This window comes from Balaenoptera acutorostrata, chromosome 20, assembly GCF_949987535.1.
Source record: "Balaenoptera acutorostrata chromosome 20, mBalAcu1.1, whole genome shotgun sequence".
NCBI lineage: Eukaryota > Metazoa > Chordata > Mammalia > Artiodactyla > Balaenopteridae > Balaenoptera > Balaenoptera acutorostrata.
Genome location: NC_080083.1, coordinates 17,585,386 through 17,609,584, shown reverse-complemented (window position 1 = coordinate 17,609,584; position 24,199 = coordinate 17,585,386). Strand labels below are relative to the sequence as shown.

The following is a 24,199-nucleotide window of genomic DNA, read 5'->3' as shown; positions in this document are numbered from 1 at the left end:
AATTCACAGACACTCAAGAACTGGTATTTTCCATGAATTTGTTTGGTACAGTACATGTAAACAGAGGTAATAGCAGTTGGTTAGAAGAATTAGCAGGGACTGACAAAAATATTGGTATCTGAGCTACAAGACTGCATTAAAATTTTTCTTTTGTTCTACTATAAATATTCAACAACTAGCCCCAGTATCTGGCACAGAGCAAGCCTCAATAAATATGTTGACTGAATGTAACAAAATGATTTTTTTTTTAAAAAGGAGGGGGGATGATTTCTTGTACCTGGTATTAAACATCTCACCATTGGAAGAATTATCCTTATGCAAAGAAAAAGATGAAGTAGCCATGCCTAGGTGCTGTCACTTGAGATCTCTCAAAAGAGTCTGGCTATGCAACTCCTCTCCCATCAGCATCTGCTGCATATTTGAAATTCCCAGCCTTAGTTGTCCTCCTTTGGAACTAGGTTTAGAAGAGCCAATTAAAATGCAAATATGTCATCTGTATACGGGAACCAACTTGGCTTCTGGCAGACACTGACACGTTTATCAGCTCTGCTGTGTGAATGGTTAGCTGCCTCCCAGAGGCCTAGACCTTGGGTGCGGGAAGGGCTGCTTCTCAGCAGACACGGTGGGGTCTGCCTTGGCCAGTGGCAGGGACACTGCTGACCGCCAGCCTCGCTGCAGCCCCGAGGCAGGCCCAGCTGCAGGAAGCAGCCAGGACAAAGACAGCCCCTGCAGGTCTCATGGTACGGCGGGACGCCATCATGCTCGGGTCTCCCTGTTCCTGAATTCGGGTCACCTCGGCCCTTCCAAAAACCGGCTGGCTCTCGTCAGAACGTTCGCGGCCGGACATGTGGGTGCATAGCGATGTTCATTGTCTTCTCACTGTTTTCATCACTGCAACCTCCAGTTCCCCAGCACATGAGGGCCGGGGAGGTGGCCAAACCGAGTTAAAACCTGAAACGTCTTTTTTGTTCTTTACAGTTCAGTCAGTTTAAGTTCCATGCAATCTTTACGCTGTGAGCTAATATGTATTATACAATTCTGTGTTTGCGTTTTCAAACGTTCTTCAACTTACAAATACCATGCTGGGCTCCCGGCCGGGAAAATGAGACAGAATTAAAACGCACAGTCGGTAAGTTCCAACCCAGCGTTTGGGGCTGGGCTGGTGCTGCAGCCTCCCCTTCCTCCTCCGCCCCGGCGCTCTTCCGGCTCCCCCTTCGCGTCCCCAGGACAACGCCCGCTCGCACCCGGAGAGAAGGCGGGGCGCTGAGCCGAGGCCGTCACGTCCCGAACGTCGGGAGGCTGGCCATCGCTCTGTGACGTCACGAGGCCCCGCCCCCGCTCCGCTGCTATCCCCCGCGACACGCGCCATTTTGTCTCCAGTGTCTCGTTTGCAGTCGGTTGTGTAGAGGGAAGCGTCTTGGTCCGTAGGCGTGAGGAAGGGAACAGCATCTATTGTCTGTGTTTGACTCCGTAGTTTGGTCCGAGGCCTCCCGGAGTTTTCCCGGGGCAGTCGGCAGAAGCCGCCGCGACCGCCCCGCCCCTCCCCTCCGTCCCCGGGACCGGGAGGGACCCAGCCCGCGTCACGCCCCTCGGCGCTCGCCTTTCCCTTCTCTGTCGTTGCGTCCGCATCGCGCCCCCGGAATCAGACGGTGCCCCATAGATGGCCAGCTTTCCCCCGAGGGTCAACGAGAAAGAGATCGGTGAGGAATGGGACGATGGGTGAGGGTTGCTGGTGAGCGCGCGGGGGCTGCGGAGAGGCAGAGGCTCGGGAGGAAGCGTCTCTGAGTCTGAGGAAGAACAGTGAGCCGGGGCCAAGCCCTGGAGCGAAGAGAAAGGAAGCGGCCCTGCGGGTGGGTGTCGCCGAGGGTAAATGGGATCTGCATTGATGCGGCGCCTGCTGTGCGCCTGGCACGGAGGGACGCGGTGCGCGGATATTAGAGGCAAAGAGAACCTGGGCGCCGAGTGGCGAGGGTTGCAGTGATTGTGTGGCCGGAGATGGACACGCTTCCCCGGGGACCACCCCCCCCCACCCCCAGTTTTCTCATCGGCGGTCCGCGCAGGGCCATTCTTCTGGATTTCTTCTGGCTAAGGGGCTGGGGCGTCGAGTGGGCAGGGGAGGGCTGGGCAAGTCTCCAGGACTCTTAAAAAAGTTTCTGGTGGGGAAAAGTAAACTTGTGTGATCTGAACTGTTATGAAAGGATGGGTCTCCGTGTATACCAACAATTATAAGGAGAAATGCAGCCGAAGAGGTGCCATCAGCCTGGAAAAAGCAGTATTTAAAAAAATGGCATGGCGTTAAGAAAGGCAGCGGCTCTGGGGAGGAGACTCAGTTATCTCTCACACTCAGAGGAGCAGGGAGGAGCAGGGTGGTTGGGTGGAGTGACCGGAGAAAAGCTGATCTACAGAAGAGCAGACTCTTGAAAAGGCTGCCTAGAAACTGGCTTACTGGCCAGCCCTGCCAAGCAGAAGACAGGCCAATAGATGTTGAAGGTCCTGCGTCAGGACCTACCCACTGACTCAGTAGAAAGCACCTCACATTATTTAAATTCTCTCTCAAGGTAATGTAACTGGAACAACTTTGGGGCGAGTTGCGGGTGCTGTGCATTGATTGTTAGGCTTGTAAACCCTGAACTTATCAAGTGATGTTATACACCTTATTTAAATACATACAGTTTTTGGGACTTCCCTGGCGGTGCAGTGGTGAGGACTGGGTGCTTTCACTGCGGGTGCCCGGGTTGGATCCCTGGTCGGGGAACTAAGGTCCCGCAAGCTGCGCGGCATGGACAAAAAAATATAGATAGGTAGATAGATAGACAGTTTTTATTTAAAAAAAAATAAAATAGATTTAGCATCTCCTCATCCCTCCCCAGAGCCCAATACTGTGTGTTAATTAAATGAAACTTGGAGGGAGCTACTGAGCAGAGAGCCTTTGCATTTTCTTGTTCTTCAACTAAACGTGTGCCTTTATTGAATCCTTGGAGGAGGTTTTCTAGAGAAAGGGAGAAGCTGAAGTATCCAAAAGGCCCTGTATCCTGTATGTGGGTGAATTTTTATATCTAGAGACAGCTATCTTAGAGTTCTGGACTTTTGTTCTCTTAGAGATAAGGTTGAATGGCAGGTTAGGAGGGGACTTTAACCCTGGTTTTAATGACTATTTTAAACATACAGAGAAAAAATTCATGTCCAATTTTTATTTTAACTGTGGAACATAGAACTCAGAAGTTCCTATTCTCAATTCAGTGCTATTTTTTTTTTCCTACTCACAGCAGTATTGCAGATGAGTGATCTGCCTTTCATTTATCTGTATTTTATTTCATCTTGATGAATCATTTTGAAAACTTTCCAGTCCTCTCTTCTAAGGGATGGATAGAGGTTCTTAGCATACCTGCATAAGGTAGAACCATGCACTAAATAGCTTTTTTAATTAAAAATAAATTTTTTTTTTTTTGTGTATGTGTCTCAGTGTTATTTCCTGGATATAATATGAAGTTACTATATAACTATATAAAGTTACTATATAGTATAAAGTTGCTATATTTAAAAGAACTTTGGCCTTTTGTAAGTTTTTGTTTTAAACTCCAGGTTTTTGTTTCTTTGTTTCATTTTTTAAAATATCATTTGAATACAAAGTTAAACACTAATACCTCTGCGTTGCTTTGTATCTATCAGTAAGGACTAACATTTTTTCTTGGGTATTAATTATAGCTGTTTGGTTTCTCAAGTAAGTACTGAAAGAGGAGGCAAGATTCCATGAATGATTAAAGAAGTCTCTGTGACAGGGAGTTACTGCCTAGAGCTACTGCCCTCTTTCACAAGGTTCTGCCACAGATCCTCCCTTTCTAGTTATGAAATTGCAGGGAGGAATGTGAAGAAGGAGCTGAATCTGGTTTGCTTGGTTGAGCAGTGACTCAGATGATGTGTTACTACTGTGTGGATATTAATAATATTAATAACTTGTATCTAATGGCCAAGTTCCCACGGCAGGCAGCTTTTCCCTTATACAAGGTCATTAAATCATAGTATCTTAGGATACTAACATTCAATAGTTGCAGGTAGTATATAAAGGTTTAATTAAAATTTTTTCTTCATTATAAACCTTGTGCTAGTTTATAATAGTGTACCAGTAAGTATTTAAATGAGTGTTTAAATTATTTGATTAAAATGAAGTGATCATTTTATATGCCTGTTAACAAGCAAAGAAACACAAGGTAATTATTAATTCAGTACTTGTTTGTATTTATTTGGCAGTATTTTTTTAGGGTGGCCCTATTTCTTGAAAAAAAAAATATATTCGAGAGTAGATTAGCTTATTATTTCGTGGTCTTTGTTATCTGAACCAGTTTTTTAGTTAATTTATTACCACCCTTTACACAAGAGGAGTTTTGTGATTGTGGTCAAGGTGAAAGAAGAAAAACAGAGTGATCCTAAAATACAGATTTAAAAAAATGAGTCTTCTGTAGGAAAGTTAGTCTTGCTTATGCTTGCTAAAGGAGAAATGAGTTCTAGTCTAATTTACCAGATGTTTTTGAAGTTGAATGCAAGGGCCAGTCCTCTATTTTTTGAGATGGAAGTTATATAAGTATACTCATCTAGTTTAATCAGGGGCTTTCTCTTTTTAAGATAATGCTTGCATTTTTCAGTAGAATTTTAAAACTTGCTTCCCTTATTTGTGAACTTTGATTTTCTTTTTCTCCTAAAATTTGTGGATTTTAAAAGATAGATGTGGTTATAGAAACCCATGTTTAAAAAAAAAAAGATTTAGGCAGGGGTTGCAAATTCAGGGGTGAGGCACGTAAATGAAAGACTGTGGGCTTGGAGGAGTATAGGGGACATGGAGCAGCAAGCCCTTTCAAAAATCATTTGTATGTGAGTGTTTTGTTTTTGGTTTTTTTTGGCCGCGCTGTGCGGCTTGTGGGATCCTAGTTCCCCAACCAGGGATTGAACCCAGGCCCTCGGTAGTGAAAGCCCAGAATCCTAACCACCAGGCCACCAGGGAACTCCCTCATTTGTATATTTAAAAAATCATTCTACAGGCATAAGAGTGTCACCGGTTTGTGAATTTTGTATTAAAGTCATGTGATACAAGTGGGGCAGGGGTAGGTGGGGGGTTCTGCTTTGATTAAACCACGCTTGAAGTATTGTGTTTGGTTGAAAAAGTTCCACTTTTTTGAGGGCCGTTACTAACTGGAGTTTATCCAGAAAAGTATGAAGGTGTAGGTGGAGAATGGACTTGAAACCATGTAATCTAAGGGATGATTGAAAACTCTCCAGATTTTATCCTGATGAAAAGATTTAGTTGCTGATGTCATGGCCGTCTTCAATATATGAATGTCACGTGAGAGCAGGATCAGGCTTATTCTTTTAGATCAGACCCAGTACTGAGTGGTTGGAGTGTCACGGGGGAAGATTTTGAGTCATCAAAAGGAAATTTTCTAATAATTTCAGCTGTGCCAAAATAGATGCATATTTATATTTATGAATATCATAGGAAAACAGATTTCAGTTTTCCTTTGTTTCACTTTTTAAACCATAATCGCATTGTTAATGTATCAAAGAACTGGGCAAGGAAATATTTATTTATTTATTAATTATTGTTTTTAATATTTATTTATTTGATTGCACCAGGTCTTAGTTGCAGCAGGCAGGCTCCTTAGTTGCGGCTCACCAGCTCCTTAGTTGTGGCATGCGAACTCTTAGTTGCAGCATGCGTGTGGGATCTAGTTCCCTGACCAAGGATCGAACCCAGGCCCCCTGCATTGGGAGCACAGAGTCTTATGCACTGCGCCACCAGGGAAGTCCCAAGGAAATATTTAAATCGTTTAAGAATGGGAGCTTATACATGTGCTTTCATATTCGTCCAATAAATATTTTCTGAGCCCCTGTCACATGCCAGGTGCTACAATCCCTGTTGGTGGAGCACACGTGGAGACTGGAAGTGTCACTGAATGAATACATTTTTGTGGTTTGTGTATATATATCTGCTCTTGCAATAGGAGTATATGTGGTTCTCATTTGAACTGCAGTATGTAGAATATATTGAAGTTTAGTTGTTGGAAACTTTAAGCCCAAAACATAAAAGTAGACCATAGAGTTGAACACGCAACAGATCACAAAATAGATAATAGGGAAACTAAACCGAAGGTGATTTATAACTAAAAAGGAAGAGTAGCGAAATTTGAAATCAAGACAGACCCAAGACAGCAGTGGTGATAGACTGATTAAGATCCTTTCCCTGGTGGCGCAGTGGTTAAGAATCTGCCTGCCAATGCAGGGGACACCGGTTCGAGCCCTGGTCCTGGAAGATTCCACATGCCGCGGAGAAACTAAGCCCGCCCGTGAGCCACAACTACCGAGTCTGCGCTGTAGGGCCCGCGAGCCACAACTACTGAAGCGCACGCGCCTAGAGCCTGTGCTCTGCAACAAGAGAAGCCACCACAAGGAGAAGCCCGTGCACCACATCGAAGAGTAGCCCCTGCTTGCCGCAACTAGAGAAAGCCCAATGCGCAGCAACGAAGACCCAACGCAGCCAAAAAAAAAAAAAAAGATCCTTTTCCAGAATTGAGGAAATAGCAGCCGCATTTGCATCTGCACATGTACAATAGGAACTTGTTGATTATCCTTCTTGTTAAAGGCAGAAGAAGAATTCTCTGTACACTCTAATATGCCAGTTTAATTATTTTATTTTATTTTAAAAGTATATTTATTTATTTTTGGCTGCTACTCTTTGTTGCAGTGCGCGGGCTTCTTCATTGCATTGGCTTCTGTTGTTGCAGAGCACGGGCTCTAGGCACGCGGGCTTCAGTAGCTGTGGCTCGCAGGCTCTAGAGCGCAGGCTCAGTAGTTGTGGCACACGGGCTCAGTAGCTGTGGCTCGTGGGCTCTAGAGCACAGGCTCAGTAGTTGTGGCGCATGGGCTTAGTTGCTCCGCTGCATATGGGAATCTTCCCAGACCAGGGATTGAACCCCTGTCCCCCCCATTGGCAGGCGGATTCTTAACCACTGCGCCACCAGGGAAGTCCCTATAGTGCTTCCTTTGAGTAATGATATAAAACTTTATTTTATAGTGGTTTATGGTTTTTGAAAGCTACAAACTTTTTGGAAGATACTTTTCCTGCAGAGCAACTTCAGTTTCTTGCATTTTAAATGTTAGTAATTTGAGGAAAACATAAGGCAGTGCAAAAGTCAGGACTTCAGTAATTGCTAGCCCTGATTGATCATTACATTATTGTTATTTGACCAGTTTTTTTTTTTTTTTGAAACTTTCTTAAAAAGCTCTTGATTTGGGAAATTTTAGGAAAATCACTTTATCAAAACTTAAAGATGTTTATTCTCATTACGGGGTCTTCACACCACACATCTCCCCTCAAAGGGTAGAATGCAGAACTCATTGTACCTTGTCTACATAGAAAAAGGAAAAACTCAGTGGAGCTGAGTGGATCCCAAAGTAATATGGATGCAGTCTCAAATTCATTGTTGGTTATATATGATATCCTATATTTTTTATTTTTCCTTTTAGTGAGATCACGTACTATAGGTGAACTTTTAGCTCCTGCGGCTCCTTTTGACAAGAAATGTGGTCGTGAAAATTGGACTGTTGCTTTTGCTCCAGATGGTTCATACTTTGCTTGGTCACAAGGACATCGTGCAGTAAAGCTTGTTCCGTGGTCCCAGTGCCTTAAGAACTTGTAAGACTGTTTTCTTTTTTGTATTTTGTATCTATCTGTTTGTAGAATTTATTTTTTTCTCTGTGTGGAATAATAAGATTATTTTGCTATTTAAGTTTTTTCCTTTGGAGACTGTTGTAAATGCATTTTACTCATAAGCTGAATATATTTGTTGGAAAATTTGTGGGAAGAATTGTCTGGCCTTATATATCATAGAATACTTTCTCAGATACTTCGGTGTCTTTAAATTTTTCTTTTCCATATATCAAAAGGCAGGTTAATTGTGCCTTGGTAGTGCAATTTCTAAAATGTATCTACTAAATTTAATCTTTCCCTGCTTTTTGTGTTTAGTTCACCTTTATGGTTTTTGTCATTAATGTCCTTATTACGTATTACTTTAGGTCTAGAACGTATGGGAAACTACTGATTATTATGGGGTTTAAGATAGTTTTCTGGTGTCAGCTTCACAATATCTTAATGTTCTCAGAATTTTTTGTTTTTGTTTTTGTTTTTTGCTTGTTTATACTTTTGGGTTAATTAAAGGAGTCCTAATTGAGATAGGATTTCTATATCAATAAGGATATATTAAAACAAATTTGAAAATTTGAAATGAATAAATTATAAATTGCTTTATTGTTGAACTTTTTCTCAGACACTGAGGATTTCTTTTAGTCTGAATTTATTTGGTCATGCCCATGTAGCTTGTAGCAACTTTTCCTCTTCCCATCTATAAGGATTCTGTTGTTATTCAGTATCACTATAATAATATTGAAGTTATTTTAACAAACACATCATTATTTAGTATTCACATGAATCCAGAGTAAATAATAACTAGATTTCAATCTGACCTTTTTTTCTACCCAGTCTCTTGCATGGCACCAAGAATATCACCAATTCAAGCAGTTTAAGATTGTCAAGACAAAACAGTGATGGTGGTCAAAAAAATAAGCCTCGTGAACATATTATAGACTGTGGCGATATAGTCTGGAGTCTTGCTTTTGGATCTTCAGTTCCAGAAAAACAGAGTCGCTGTGTAAACATAGAATGGCATCGATTCAGATTTGGACAAGATCAGCTACTCCTTGCCACAGGGTTAAACAATGGGCGTATCAAAATATGGGATGTATATACAGGTATGGAGTCATAGTTTTGAAAGCAAACCTGATTATCTTGTGATGCAAGCATAGCTCATAGGCACTGGAAGAATACATAATTTGAGGAGTTTAACTCACAGAGAAGCAAGAATTGATGCTATGAATGTATCTTTATATTTGGTCTAAATAGCATCTTCAGCTCATAGTTTTAATTTAGGAAAATAGAGTTCATATTGCTTGATCACTCTTCAGAGAATATTATAGTAGGAAGGGCACGTCTAAGGAATGTTTAGTTAATTATCACTTATAAACTGGTAATTTAGTTTATGACTCAAATCGCAAGGTGTTTTCTTATATACTTTTTCAATGATTGATAGCTCAGAGGCTTTCAAGGTAAATCTGGTTTTCAACAATCATTATCTAACCTCTGGAAAGTTTTAATGACATTTTATCTAAAGTTTAACCAGATAGGTTGAGAAGTTAAATTCTTTGGGCAATTAAAAGTAAATGTGTTGTGGGAATTCGCTGGCGGTCCAGTGGTTAGGACTGCAGGGGACATGGGTTCGATCCCCGGTCAGGAAACTAAGATCCCGCAAGCCATGCGGCACGGCCAAAATAAAATAAATTTTAAAAAAGTAAATGTGTTATTCACTACCTAAAATAGTTTCTGGCTGATAGTATGTACTCCAAAATTTAAAAGATTTTTTTAAATGAGCATTAAAATTATGTACATTAGAATACAGCAAGTGATACTAACACTGAGTGGGGATAATGAGTCAGTAAATTTGATTGAATTCTGGGAAAACATTTAAGGTAAGCACATTGCTTTTCATAGAAAAACAAAACTATAATATAAGATGAATAAAGTACCTTTTTTTCATCGAGATTATGTTTAAAAATTTAGGCTGTTCTGGATAACGTGTATCTTTGGGGGAATTTGACAGTCCATTCGTAGTCTAGGCCAAGTAAAAGAAAAGGAAAATTTTGATTTTGTATTTTAAAATCATACTATACAAAGATTTTTAAATGATGTAGATTTTCTTGATATTAAATTGACTTGATCCAGGAGTTTGTTCACATTTCAGGAATTCCCTTTTAATTTTTCTAATTTAGGCTTTGGTATCTTGGAAATAATCCATTTTAAAACAATGTAAATAGTGAATCTTTAAAGATAATAGTAAAGGCACTAGTAAATAAGTCATTTTACACTTGGTAAACTAAGGAGGTACCCAGATATTTCTATTCTTTTTTTTTTTTTTAATGGTGATCTCAACCCTATTTTTTTTTTTTTTTTTTTTTGTAAATTTTTATTTATTTATTTATTTATGGCTGTGTTAGGTCTTCGTTTCTGTACGAGGGCTTTTCTCTAGTTGCGGCAAGCGGGGGCCACTCTTCATCGCGGTGCGCCGGCCTCTCACTATCCCGGCCTCTCTTGTTGCGGAGCACAGGCTCCAGACGCGCAGGCTCAGTAATTGTGGCTCACGGGCCTAGTTGCTCCACGGCATGTGGGATCTTCCCAGACGAGGGCTTGAACCCGTGTTGCCTGCATTGGCAGGCAGATTCTCAACCACTGCGCCACCAGGGAAGCCCTCAACCCTATTTTTTTAATATGGAAGCTGATTAAAATTATTAACATTGTCTCTTTCCCACCTTCCATTGCATTTAGGAAAACTCCTCCTTAACTTGGTAGATCATACTGAAGTGGTCAGAGATTTAACTTTTGCTCCAGATGGGAGCTTGATCCTGGTGTCAGCTTCAAGAGACAAAACTCTGAGAGTGTGGGACCTGAAAGATGATGGTATGTCTTTCTTTCTAGGCTGTGGAAAAGAATTAGTTTCTGGATATTACTACTGAGAGGTATTACGAACACTTGGGGCATTTGACATTAAAAGTGATATGATCAAAGTTTCCTTTTCTCTGCTTAGTCCTTTGGTCCCTTTCCCTGTACAGATCAAACAAAATCATAAATGTGACCCAGAATAGGAGCCAGCAGTTACTCTAAGTAAACAATCTGATATTACTCAGAAACTAACTACACATATCTGTATCAACTATTTGAGGACAGAATCTGGATCAGTCTTAGGGTTTTATTTGAACTGGTCTGTGTTTTATTTCCTTTATATTGGAGAGGATTTAACTTCCTTCATTTGCTTAGTGAAAATTTAAGTAGATCTTGACCTAACAAAAGATATAACTTAGTAATTAATAAAATGTAAATTCAAACATGATTTATACACCAGAATTTATAGGATGTAAATACTAATCATAATAATAAGTTGGATAGTTTAAGTAAGAATTATAAAAAGTAAGAGATTTGCCCTCCAATATAGTAAAAGGAATATCAGTGTCAAGTTTTAGCTTTTTCGGAAACACTGATAATTGTGATCCTTTTACAAAGTTTTGGAGAGTCTACCTTGTTTGAGAAGACCTGAGATGAGCATCTCTTCCCCCTTCTTAGCCTCTGATGAAAGAGTTTACAGTTTTAACTAAAACCATATATTTAATTAAGATCTGCTAGTGCTCTACCAGCCTCAAGCTGGAAGTTGACAGGCTTGTTTGGGGAAATATAGCTTATATTGAATGTAGTAGAAAACAAACCCCTCAGATTTGGAGACTTGTTTCAGCTTATGGGTAATAACCATTGCCTGATAGAATAATACACTAATATTATTACCAAACTATGTGGCACCTCTTCTGCCTTGATCAATTCCCTGATTGCTCAGCTGTTGAGGGGTGAAGGGATCCCAATAGTTAAAACATTTGAAAATTAAATTTTATTTTCTTTCTCATATCATATGGAATTTGCTCTCTCAACATACTTTCAGTTGTAAGTCAGCCGACCTTTTCTTAAAGGGCCAGATGGTGAATATTTTAGGCTTGCGGACCATGCTATCTCTGCAGTAGTTGCTCCCCTCTGCTGTCACAACAATGGGCATGCTTGTGTTCCAGTAAAACTTAGGTACAAAAATAAGCAACTGTTGTATATTGGCAACCCCTGTAATAGATTAATCACTGCCTCTGTAGAAGTTTGTGATTCTGTGATTCTGCCATTTTTGAAATGCTACTTATTTGAAGTAGATTCTAGGGTTAACCCAGGTATTTTCCTTTTGTTCAGGAAACATGATGAAAGTATTGAGGGGCCATCAGAACTGGGTGTACAGCTGTGCATTCTCTCCTGACTCTTCTATGCTGTGTTCAGTGGGAGCCAGTAAAGCAGTATGTGTCAAAGTTCTTGTATACTTACTGTGAATTGGATTATAATAATATGTGCATAATCATTTTAAATCTAAGTAACCTATTAAGTCTGTGCTCGGTGTCTTGATTATCTTAAATGTGTTATTTCATGATGGGGGAGAATTTGCATGAGGGAAATTAAATAAGTATAGTTATTGATTGTAAAGTGAGAAATTGGATTGTTTTAGTTAGAGATGATATTCATAAAATGAGGGGTATGTCAATTTTATATTTTCTCAGATCTAGGAGAGTTTATGTGCTATAGAAGAGATCTAGTCCAAATGTTAAGACATTCCCTTGCTAATTATTTTCTTCTCTGTTGTTCTATTTTTTTTTTTTTTTTTTGGTCCAGTTTGCTGTTTAAAAAGTTTTAAGTCCCAGCTGGTCCTGGACATTTAACTGAAAAAAAGTAACTTAAAAATCTAATAAGACTAAAAATAACAGTCATGTATGTCCTGGAGTAAATTTCATCTAAATTTGATATGATCTGTCTCGCATAGCATACCGGTAGACAGATTAAGTATAAAGTGACTCTTAAGAGGGTTATGCTTATTGATGAACCCTCCTTTAGTTAGTTGTCTACCAGCTCTGAGTTAGTATAGTTAAAGAGATCTTATTAGCTTCAGGTATTTATGAAAATGGTTGAAGTCCAAATACATGTGATGATCACAATACACTTTGAATTAATGGGGGGTGGGAGGCTGGTTAAAATGCATTTTATTTAGCCAAGGAGTGTGTTAAAATGATAGTTGCAAATGTTGGCAGTTTAGAAAAAAATATTCAGTTCTTTAAAAATCATAAGAAGAGCAAAGCTAGATGTTGACATTGCTATTTTAGGCTGTGTGTTTTCCATATGCTTCTTGCTTTCCCTGTCACAGGTGGTGGCAGCAATATTGGTGTGATTGAGGTTATGCTGGCACCACTCGCACACAGGCGCACATGGTGTTAGCTGGGCAGAAAGAGTGGCATCTCTGGCTACCGGGCTGGGGGCGACCTTTACCATAGGATGAAGTAACCTTGCATTCGGCTGCAAGGTGTACTGTACGTACACAGGTGCTGGTCGATGTCCACTTTCTGCTTTTCTTTCTTTCTTTTTTTCTTTTTAAAAATAATTTTCCCCACAGTGAAACCAACTGACTCCTCCGATGTAATTGATCTCCCAGTCTGGTGGAATTGGGAGTCTAACATGTGAAACCAATTTAATGTAATGTAGTTGGCTTTCAAATGGTTTCTCTGTGCTATTTTTTGGAATTCTTTGAGATACTAGAGATACCTTAAGTCTTTGATCCAATTTAAAATTTCTATTTATTTTTCTTTGGAAATAATATATTGTGTCTGTGCAGAAAAACGTAGCAAAAAGGATTGCTTTACTCCAAGAGGAGGAGAGTTTGTCTTACTAGGATTGTAATAAACCTCCAAGCTCACGTTTAATATAACAGATTGAAGTAAACATTAGAATCCTGTTTAGAGCTATTCTGCACAGTATAACTACTGATCTTTAGAATCTAAAACTATGTGTGAACTTGTACTAAAGTGATTTCAATGTTTTATACTTAAAATGACTAATGATTGTGGTTGGTTTGGGAAAAATAAGATTGGCAAATCTTGATTCACAGAAATGTTGTTAATTGTATTATTTTCGTAAATTAGCATTTTCATTTTATAATGTGGTTTAACATCCTTGTTGTTTGCCAAAGAAATTTCATTTGGCTGTGAAAAATTCTCTTTGCTTGCAGTATCTGTTTCTCTTCCTAGGCTCACGTTGGTGACCCAAGCCTATTGTAAACAAGTGATTATCTCAAAGGGAGATGCCAATGGAGTAACAATTTGTTAACCTTATATTTTCTGTCTGTATATTTTTTAAAAATTTGGTAGTTTCTGGAAAAAAAAAAAAGAAGGGGGTTTGTAGTACTTAACCCTATTTATTTCCGTATATTTTAGTTAATTAGTTTTTGGAATAAATGGATGTCAGTATAACTTTGTGGTTAAATTGCATTGCCTTTTTTGTGTTTAGGCTTATTTTTAAATTAACATTTAACAGAAACATTTGAAATAGAATTTGCATGTTTACTTTAATTAACTTAAAAACTGATTTTAATCTTTGACACTGAGCATATTCTTTCATAATTATTCATAATTTATAATGTTTAATTTAATGTAATCTTAACTAAATTTAGCAGTTTTAGTTTACGATGTGCCATTTTGCCCTCTGCATGTCTGAATGAAGCCATAACATTTGCCTTTTTCGCAGGTTTTCCTTTGGAATATGGATAAATATACCATGATACGGAAACTAGAAGGACATCACCATGATGTTGTAGCTTGTGACTTTTCTCCTGATGGAGCATTACTGGCTACGGCATCTTATGATACTCGAGTTTATATCTGGGATCCACACACTGGAGACATTCTGATGGAATTTGGGTGGGTACAGCATGAATTATTTTAGTCTGTAATTCATCTCTACTATCAGTGTAGCTTTTAAGAAGTCATGGGGATGATTAGAATCATTAACATGTGAAGTCTAAAATTACAGTCTGTCATAATTTAAAATTTCGGTATCATTTAGGCCCTTTAATAATGCGTCTAAATTCTACAAATAAATTTGACTTTCTTGATACAGATCTTGTTATTGTTACTTAACAGTACATGACTCTGTAGAAGTGGTAGTTATATTTAGAGTTTCGTGTTGGGGAAACATAGTTAAAACTAAAGTTGGACTTACTCTTAAACCACTCTGTAAGAAGGAGATTAGTAATTAGGTTTAACCGCTTCATTTAAAGTGGATAGACTAGCTCTGCTCAGTCTTCTCAGTTGTGTTTGTTAAGGCCACTTTAAACATTATTCCAAAGACTGATGTACTTTGTACCTGGGTAGTTTTGTTTCTTGAAGTGACTCTCATTTCCACTGAAAACATGTCTTTGACCTCAGGCACCTGTTTCCCCCACCCACTCCAATATTTGCTGGAGGAGCAAATGACCGATGGGTACGATCTGTCTCGTTTAGTCATGACGGACTGCATGTTGCAAGCCTTGCTGATGATAAGTAAGTGTGTGAACTACATCTTGACCTATTTATTATTGTAAAGATTTCCTTTCATTCTTCTACTTAATAAAAAACATTCTTAAGGATGAAAAATATGGCCTTTCTGCAGTTGGGTTTTAATGGCCCTTTTTCTAGACAAGACCTTGGGAGATGTTTATGTGTCTTAAAGAATATTGGCCTGAACAGTATTTATGTAAACTAAAGATAATGCGTGCCTTTCCCTGTGTTCTTTGTTTGTTAACTGGTTCAGGCAAACTGGGTGCATTTTTAATTAACTTTTTAGCTCAGCTGACAGATTTTCTTAGTAATATCTTATAAAGGTTGAAACAGAAGGACATTTTCAAAGTGAAATAAATGATTAAAACAGAGTCATTTGTATCCACTGAAACTGAGACTATAAAGATGAAGTGTCACATCAGTGAGATGTGCTGCTTATTGGTAAGGAGAAACTAGATGTAGCCATTCCATTTTCTCATACTTTTATCAATGTACGTGGATATAGCATTAAGCAATTCGGTCACATCAGTTCAGAAAGTGACTCATTACCATCTTTCTAGAATGTTAGCAAACGTATGGGGAGAGTTCTTTGTTTGCCAGCAGTCATTGTTTTCCTGTTTGTTCAGCTAGTTTCTGACTATCAGTTATCTGCTATTCCTAGACACACTCTACCTAGGTGAAAAGTTTCATAAACTTCTTGAAAAGAGTTAAACAGATCAGATACCGATTATATTTTAAGTGTAAGGAAGTAAGGAGAAAGTTTCCGGTTGTGGGCATTACAGATCAGAACACTGGGAAGTGAAGGCAGCCATGCTTTATAGTCTCTCAGTGTGAATTAATCCAAATTACCAATTGGTATAAACTATAAAATCTTTCATAAAGCAAGTTCCAGTCATTGCTGCAGTGATTTGTGTGTGTGTGTGTGTTTGTGTGTATATTTTGTGACTCAGCACAGGGTGGCATTTCTTTCTGAATTTTAAAAGTTGCTTTTACCTTAAATTTCCTACTAGATAATCACTGGACGATTTATTTCCTTTCCAGAATGGTGAGGTTCTGGAGAATTGATGAGGATTATCCAGTGCAAGTTGCACCTTTGAGCAATGGTCTTTGCTGTGCCTTTTCTACTGATGGCAGTGTTTTAGCTGCTGGGTAAGTGATTTTTCTGTTTTCTTTTAAGAGGCAATTTAAGGAGGCTTTTAGTCAAAGCAGCCTGTATTTTATTGTCAGTAAATCTTCCATAAGGGCTCTTTATAATATTATTACTTTGTCATAGAGGGAGATCACTGGGCAGGTCTCCTTAATTAGGTTTTAATGTGCAGTTTGTGGCTCTAATTCACAGCCTCGGTGGTAGTTGTTTGAGCTGTGGGATGATGAAATACATGGATTTGTGTGACTGAGCTTGTGATTTGTTTGTTTCTGTCTAGGACACATGATGGAAGTGTGTATTTTTGGGCCACTCCAAGGCAAGTCCCTAGCCTCCAACATTTATGTCGCATGTCAATCCGGAGAGTGATGCCCACCCAAGAAGTCCAGGAGCTGCCGATTCCTTCCAAAGTTTTAGAGTTCCTCTCCTACCGTGTGTAGAGGATGCTGCCTTCCCTAGTGTTAGGGACTGACAACACACTTTACACAAACCTCAAGCTTTGCTGACTTCAAGGTTTAGGAGATTTATTTAATTTGATACATTCTTGTATTGCATTTTGATCAGTTGAGCTTTTAAATATTATTTATAGACCTTAGGAGAAATATTTCTGAACATATCAAATGTAAATTTTTTTCTAAAATGTAACTGTGAAAACATATACATACATGTATATATTTCGATATAAGCTGCTGTGTTTTGAATGGACCCTTCTGCTTTTCTAATTTTTAGTTCCAACATGTATATATTGCTTCAGTAGAGCCACACTATGTATCTTTGCTGTAAAGTGGAAGGAATTTTTTTTATTCTGGGACACTGAGTTAGATGGTAAATACTGACTTAAGAAAGCTGAATGCCTCATAACAAAATGTGTATTTGGTTGGGGGGTGGTCAGACAACTGACCTTCAAGTAAAACAGCTTTTGTCTAGGGAAGGATTTTGTTTTCCTTAGGAGTGGCATCTGAGAGGTAGAATTTGAATGTCACATTATTAAATGAAAAATAGCCAGGATATAACCAGGAAAAAAGGGTGTCTTTTTTTTTTTTTCCTAACTACTGCTGTGGGCCTTAATTTTGGAAAGCAGCTTGCTACTTTAACCCCTGTGGTATAAATAAAGTATTATAATAAATTTTAGTCAATTTGAAAAATCCATCTACTGCATTATTGCTAAATATTTTGTTGTTTGTACTAAGGGACAATTATTTTAAGACCGTGGTGGGCTTATTTGCTTTTTGTTTATTTTTTACACATATCCTATGTTTCTGCAGGGGATAATATTGGTGACTTGCCAAAGAGAAGCAATACAATTAGTATATCTGCTTTTGCCTTCTGTTATTTATCTTACCTGCAGATATTAAGAATGTATGCATTATGTAAAATGCTTGATTATATATTTTTGTTGAGTTTTTTAATTAAAGACTTGTAAAAAAAACAAACAAACCACTATCTCAAATGTTTTTTAAATATGTTGGAAGCACCACAGGCAAATTAAATAAGAAGGGTAATGAAGAAACAGCACAACTGTAGAGCACTGCTTGAGAGTTAACGCTCCATGAATGCAACCGCTTTTACTTGGTTTGTTCTTGGAGGGCTGCTGCAGAAATGCTCACTTTAAAATAACTACTGAGCAAAAGAAAATTATGATCTTTTAGGGGACCTAATAGGCTTATAGTAAACCTTTCTGGCTAAAGTAACCATAAGAAAAAAATCTAGTGGTGTGGGCCCTTTGAGGAGGCAAAATGAGGAAAACTTTTATTAGCTATGCGTACCCTTGAAGACTTGTCTCCACTGAGAAACTGTTTTGAAGTTCTTACAAGTTGCTCTTTTCGGGGTGTATATAGTTGTAGGTTATAAAGTTAAAAGCCAGTGGAAAATCTACCCAAGTTCTTGAGAATCACCTGTATTTTACAAAAGCATCTTATCTTTAAACCTGTTGTGATTTTTTTTTTTCATTTTACTTTAATACATCTACTTTATAAAGCAGTAAGATACCAATACCCTTCACATCATTAAATTATTTACTCTCCAACCAACATATCCAATTAGGTAAAAATAGCATTTTGGGAAGATATGTTCTCTGAGAAAGCCAGAATTGCTTGCCATCTCCCCATGAAAACCATAGTGCAAGATGAAAGGAAGATTGCAGAATATAAATAGAAACACGCTTACATTTTCTGTATGTCTATCAGGAAGAAGTAATAGCAGGATGGTAATGCTTTAGACTGAGTGACCAAAGGAAGGTAGGGAAGACATGATTGGGATACTAACAGATTCTAGCTACATGATTTTAAAATGGTACTGCCGCTTTCTCTCATGTCATTTGGAGAACTGACAAGAGAGCCTTTATGTTCAGATTTCATTTCCTGTTTTAGGACCCCGTAGGGGTGCCTGTGAACATAGGAAAATGCCTCTCACCCTCAGTAGCCAAGCAATCTTTTCACAACTTCAAGTGACTTTTATGACCTGTAACTTGATCTGAGGTTGGCAAATCTTAAACTTACGGTCCTTGAAATTCCCTGCCTGCTTGCAATTGAGGTAAATTTGGATTCGATTGGTTTGCCCTGCCTTCAGGGCAGCAAGACCAAAAAAGGCTGACTGCAACTGTAGCATGCTTACGGGTTGAAGCAGCATCTGACTGGTGCAGAGGACTTGGCTGTTGGCCAGCCAGTGCGAGGCTAAGAAAATACACAGAATGAGAAGTAAAACATTGTCTCATAAGCCAGAAGTCAGAGAGATGGTGAATCCAATCTCCAGATTAACCGGAATGGTTTGTGGGTGACAAACATTTTGTCCAAGTAATTCTGACCAAGGTCTGGCCTAAGAATGCATTTTAACTATAGAATGTTTAGATAAAACACAAGCAATATCGACAGTAGAGGGACTTCCCTGGTTTCTCAGTGGTTAAGAATCTACCTGCCAGGGCTTTCCTGGTGGCGCAGTGGTTGAGAATCTGCCTGCCAATGCAGGGGACACGGGTCCGAGCCCTGGTCTGGGAAGATCCCACATGCGGCGGAGCAACTAGGCCCGTGAGCCACAACTACTGAGCCTGCGCGTCTGGAGCCTGTGCTCCGCAACAAGAGAGGCCGCGATAGTGAGAGGCCCGCGCACTGCGATGAAGAGTGGCCCCCGCTTGCCGCAACTAGAGAAAGCCCTTGCACAGAAACGAAGACCCAACACAGCCAAAAATTAATTAATTAATTAATTAATTAAAAAAAAAAAAAAAAGAATCCACCTGCCAATGCAGGGAACACGAATTCGAGCCCTGGTCTGGGGAGATCCCACATGCCACAGAGCAACTAAGCCCATGTGCCACAACTACTGAGCTTGCACTCCAGAGCCTGCAAGCCACAACTACTGAAGCCCGTGCGCCTAGAGCCCGTGCTCCACAAGAGAAGCCACTGCAGTGAGAAGCCTGCACACCGCAATGAAGAGGAAAAAAAAAAAATACAACCCTAGACTGTCCAAAAAAAAATCTACAGTAGAGTGATATTTGGGTTTACCATTGTATGTTGGTTTCAAAATCATAGATAAAGCATCAGTTGGAGTACTGGTTTTTTTGGTGGTCCAGTGGTGAAGAATCCGCCTTCCAATGCAGGGCACGCGGGTTCAATCCCTGGTGGGGGAACTAAGATCCCACCTGCCGCCAGGGCGCGCTCTGGAGCCTGTGCACCACAACTAGCGCGCCGCAACTAAGACCTGACTAAGCCAAAAATAAATATTTAAAACATTATAAATCCTTTGCCCTGAGAAATGAGAGCTGTTGGTAGTGACAGTAAAGTGCAGCCAGGAGAAAGGTCATCATTACCACGGCTTATGTTTATGGTAAAATGTTTGGGAGGAATGAAGATCAGTTAGCAATCTCAACGTGCTCTTTCCTCTGTAAAGCTTGCCTTTAGCCAAAAGCAAAATGTCTGGTCTGAATCAAGTATAAAATGACCTATTTATATTACAGATGTTTGGGTAGCTTTGTGTGGTTATGATACGGCATTCTTAAAGGTTTAACAGTTGAGAAATCAGAAAATAAAAAAAAAGATTGAATGAGGCTAGGATTGGGGAAGGAAAAATTATTTAATTCAATTTTGATGAACTCCAGCATTATTTTCCTTTTTAGAGACTGCAACTATGATTATCGTTGTGGTTTCTCTTTTAGAGATACGATAGAAATCGAGGAACTTTCTCTACCTGTAATACCACAGAGAAGTTGCTCTTCTGGTCTCTAAATAAACCCTAAACTTTGTTTAGGAAAATCTATAATACAGTGATGATGGTGATTTTTGTTGTTTTGTTTTAAATGAGGCTGAAGCACTAATGGCTCTTTTTAAAAATTGTTCTCCAAAAACAAAGTGTGGACCATAGAAATCAAGTGTGGGTCAGGAATAAGATGAATGACCTGCAACGAAGATAGATGAAGTGGCGACTCCAATAAGTTTTGTGTATAAGTTTCGCAATTTTTGATTAATAATGAAATGTTCTTACAGAAAAAAAAAAATAAGGATGATGAATATTCAAAGACACCTGAGAAAGATAATGATACGAAATAGAGCCAGGAACGAGGCTAGTATAAAATGGAAACCATAAAGACACATTTGCACTAGGTGAACATACAGATACCCATTTCTTTGTATTCCTCAACCATCTCCTTGCCTCTAAGACCCCCCTGCTAAGATGATTTGGCAGGAATTCTGTAGGTTTCGAGCTCCCTCTTCAGTGATACCAGTTGAGCTTAGAAACGGGAACTGTGGGCCAACTGTGCTGCAAGAGTCAGCAGCCCCCAATTCAAAGGCATCCCCACCACCCCCTATTTTATGACACGAGCCTATTTCACTCAATTTCACGACATGCCCAAATCTTGTAGGTATGTGAGTTTATGACCTAGACGGTCTCTCTTTGGTGGTCACAGACAAGCTACCCCAGCCCAGAGTGGTCTTGCCCCTTTCTTTCTTGAATTCCATCCATCTTAATTTCCACAACATTTGCTTGGCCTTTCAGACATGCCCTGTTGCTGGTTACTTCTTCTTAGGGGTTGGTGCCCCATTTAGAAATGTCTCACACTTAGCGCGGGCTCTCAGCGTTCTCCCACAGGGCTCTGCCCCTGGCTGGCATTTGGGTCACAGTGGCAGGTTGTTTGTGCCTTGGAAAGGAGAGACTGGCCCCTGATCAGCAGGCATGGAAGTACCCCTGGGTTGGGGAGTTAGGATGGGAGGCATAGCGCCAGCCCATCCAGCCTATGCTGCGTGGAGAGAGCAGTTCTCTCAGACTGGGTCATGATGTTCAACACATGGCGAAGACCCAGCCCTTCTAGGCTTGGCTGCATCTGGCCTCAGATCAGGAGGATGTTCGTATGGTAGGTTGGCCCAGTTTCTCACCCCACGGCCAGCTGCCCAGAGGACTTTGCAGAAGTGCGGGCTAAGGTGGTATCTCAAGAAAGACTTGGGTGATTGCTGGCTTGACTGCTTAATAGCATGTAGCTTCCGGAGTTTTGATATTTAAAAAATGCTGTAATAGTGCCTCTCCTCCATGAGTGGTGTTTAGCTTTATTTTCTGCACAGTGTCAGGTATGCGGTAAGCATTCACCATGTGTTACTACCATTTGTTGAGCGTTGGCTGTGTGCTCATTGCTATTCTTGGTGCTTCCCAATGACTCTGAAGTACTATTATCCCCGTTTTATAGCTATGGAGGTTCAGAGAGACCAACTCACTCCCCAAGGTCATACAGCTAAGAAATGAGATCCAGGATTTATTTATTTTATTTTAATAAATTTATTTATTTTATTTATTTTTGGCTGGGTTGGGTCTTCGTTGCTGCGTGCAGGCTTTCTCTAGTTGTGGAGAGCAGGGGCTACTCTTCGTTGCAGTGCGCGGGCTTCTCATTGCAGTGGCTTCTCTTGTTGCGGAGCACGGGCTCTAGGCGCACGGGTTTCAGTAGCTGTGGCATACGGGCTTAGTAGTTGTGGCTCACGGGCTCTAGAGCGCAGGCTCAGTAGTTGTGGTGCACGGGCTTAGTTGCTCCATGGCATGTGGGATCTTCCGGGACCAGGGCTCGAACCTGGGTGCCCTGCATTGGCAGGCAGATTCTTAACCACTGCACCACCAGGGAAGCCCAACATCTAGGATTTAAATTCCAGTTACTCTGCCTCCAGAGCCCTGTCTCTCTCCAAACTGGCCATGAACAGACGCTAGACTTTAGGGAAGGCGCTTACTCAGTCAACCTCAGACTCCTAAGTTAGTCCCTGCCTGTGCAGCCACCCCCCGGGGTTAGCGCAGAGGTCAGGCTTAACCTCTCCAACACACTTCTCCTTTCCCTGGATCATGGAAAAAATGAACTAGAAGGAACGACTCTAAATATAATTTGGTGATTGAAACCCATGCAGACAAGAAAAATGATTGCTGAGCCCTGTGCTTTGCCCACTGCCTGGGGAAATTACACTGGACATTGGTTAGTTTTTCTCCCCACACTGTTCTCCTTATGAACTTATCTCAAACAAGTAATTTTTATTGCCCACGGGAACAGTCCAACTCAGGCCAAAGCAGGAAGCAGTAAAGCAGTCACTAAAGGTGAGCAAGTCAGCTGACCTTGGGACTTCCCTGGTGGCGCACTGGTTAAGAATCCACCTGCCAATGCAAGGACACGGGTTCGAGCCCTGGTCCCGGAAGACCCCACATGCCATGGAGCAACTAAGCCCGTGCACCACAACTACTGAGCCTGCGCTCTAGAGCCCGCGTGCCACAACTACTGAAGCCCAAGCGCCTAGAGCCCGTGGTCCGCAACAAGAGAAGCCACTGCAACGAGAAGCCCGCGCACTGCAACGAAGAGTAGCCCCCGCTCGCCGCAACTAGAGAAAGCCTGCACGCAGCAACGAAGACCCAATGCAGCCAAAAATAAAAATAATAAATAAATAAATTTATATATATACAAAAAAAGTCAGCTGACCTTAAAACTACTGGCTTTAAAGATCAATACCAGGTCAGGTTACAAATTACCACATCCAGGGGAAACCTGAGCCCCTCGCACCAGCTGTGTGCACAAGGTTAGACACGCTTGCCTGGAGTTGACCCAGTGGGAATACCAGCCACGAGGGTGGCGTTGGGCCATGTGGAAGCGTTATCCAGGTCAACTGACACAGATGCGATGGAAGGAGCAACGACAGTTCACAGCCAGGGAGGGCCCAAGTCAGGAATAAAGGATCAGATCATTCTTACCATTCATGGATTGTACTTTTATCCCTCCACATTTGAACATCTCTGAAATTGGGATGTATTTTAAAATCGATCTTGTCTTTAAATTTTTTTCTTTCTTAAGTGGTACACACTGATGGTACAGATTATAATCAGTGGCATCTAGGATTTGATGAAATACAAGTCAGTGGTATTTACATACAAGTAAAACATCCGTGAGATGTTATAGATAATGTCAGGATTAGAAGACACCAGAAGCAGATGGTAAATGAAATGTGAGACTCGATGAGGCAAGTGAAGGGAGATCCATTAGCCCTTCCTGAAAAATGGCTTGACAATGAAATCCAGCTAACAAAAATATATGAAAATCACAAAATAGCTAACATTTATAGACATTTACTATGATCTAGGCACTGTCCTAAGTGCTTAACCTGCATAATTTGATCCTTGCAACAACCCAATGAAGCAGATTTTCTTACCCCCATTTTATAAATGAAGAAACTGAGGCATAGAGGGGTTAACTAGCTTGCCAAAAAGCCACCTGATAGTAAATGGTGGAGCCAGTATTCAAACCCAGGCTTTCTGACTCCAGGTCCTGGAAAAAAGAAGGTAAAACACTCAATGTGCAAATTGAGCACAAAGTTCAACTTCGAGCTTCCTGGCAGGCAGAGCAAAATAGGATCTAAAAGTAAATATATGCTCAATAGAAATAAATCTCCACATGTACTTTTAAAGTAATGTCTTCATAACTTCATTGTTTTTTTTTAATAAACATTTTGAATGTCATTTGGTTTTCTTATTATTCTTTTTTTTTTTTAATAATTATTTTTGGCTGTGTTGGGTCTTCGT

The 24,199-nt window shown here is 40.2% G+C and overlaps 1 protein-coding gene across 1 annotated transcript; it reads left to right on the top strand.

Moving 5' to 3' along the window:
* Positions 1-1,367: 1,367 nt before the first annotated feature.
* On the top strand, positions 1,368-17,618 carry WSB1 (WD repeat and SOCS box containing 1). The gene is made up of 9 exons (XM_007183916.2): positions 1,368-1,700; positions 7,516-7,684; positions 8,528-8,796; positions 10,424-10,555; positions 11,873-11,973; positions 14,243-14,415; positions 14,923-15,036; positions 16,075-16,182; positions 16,458-17,618. The coding sequence occupies exons 1-9, from the start codon at positions 1,661-1,663 to the stop codon at positions 16,615-16,617; spliced, it is 1,266 nt and encodes a 421-aa protein (XP_007183978.1). The 5' UTR covers positions 1,368-1,660; the 3' UTR covers positions 16,618-17,618.
* The last annotated feature ends 6,581 nt before the right edge of the window (positions 17,619-24,199 follow it).

Bases quoted from the DNA above. Each gene is read 5' to 3' on its own strand.
- WSB1 (XM_007183916.2), top strand. From the start codon at position 1,661: ATGGCCAGCTTTCCCCCGAGGGTCAACGAGAAAGAGATCG. The intron at 8,797-10,423 runs GTATGGAGTCAT...CATTGCATTTAG, and splicing joins AATATGGGATGTATATACAG to GAAAACTCCTCCTTAACTTG. The intron at 14,416-14,922 runs GTGGGTACAGCA...CTTTGACCTCAG, and splicing joins GACATTCTGATGGAATTTGG to GCACCTGTTTCCCCCACCCA.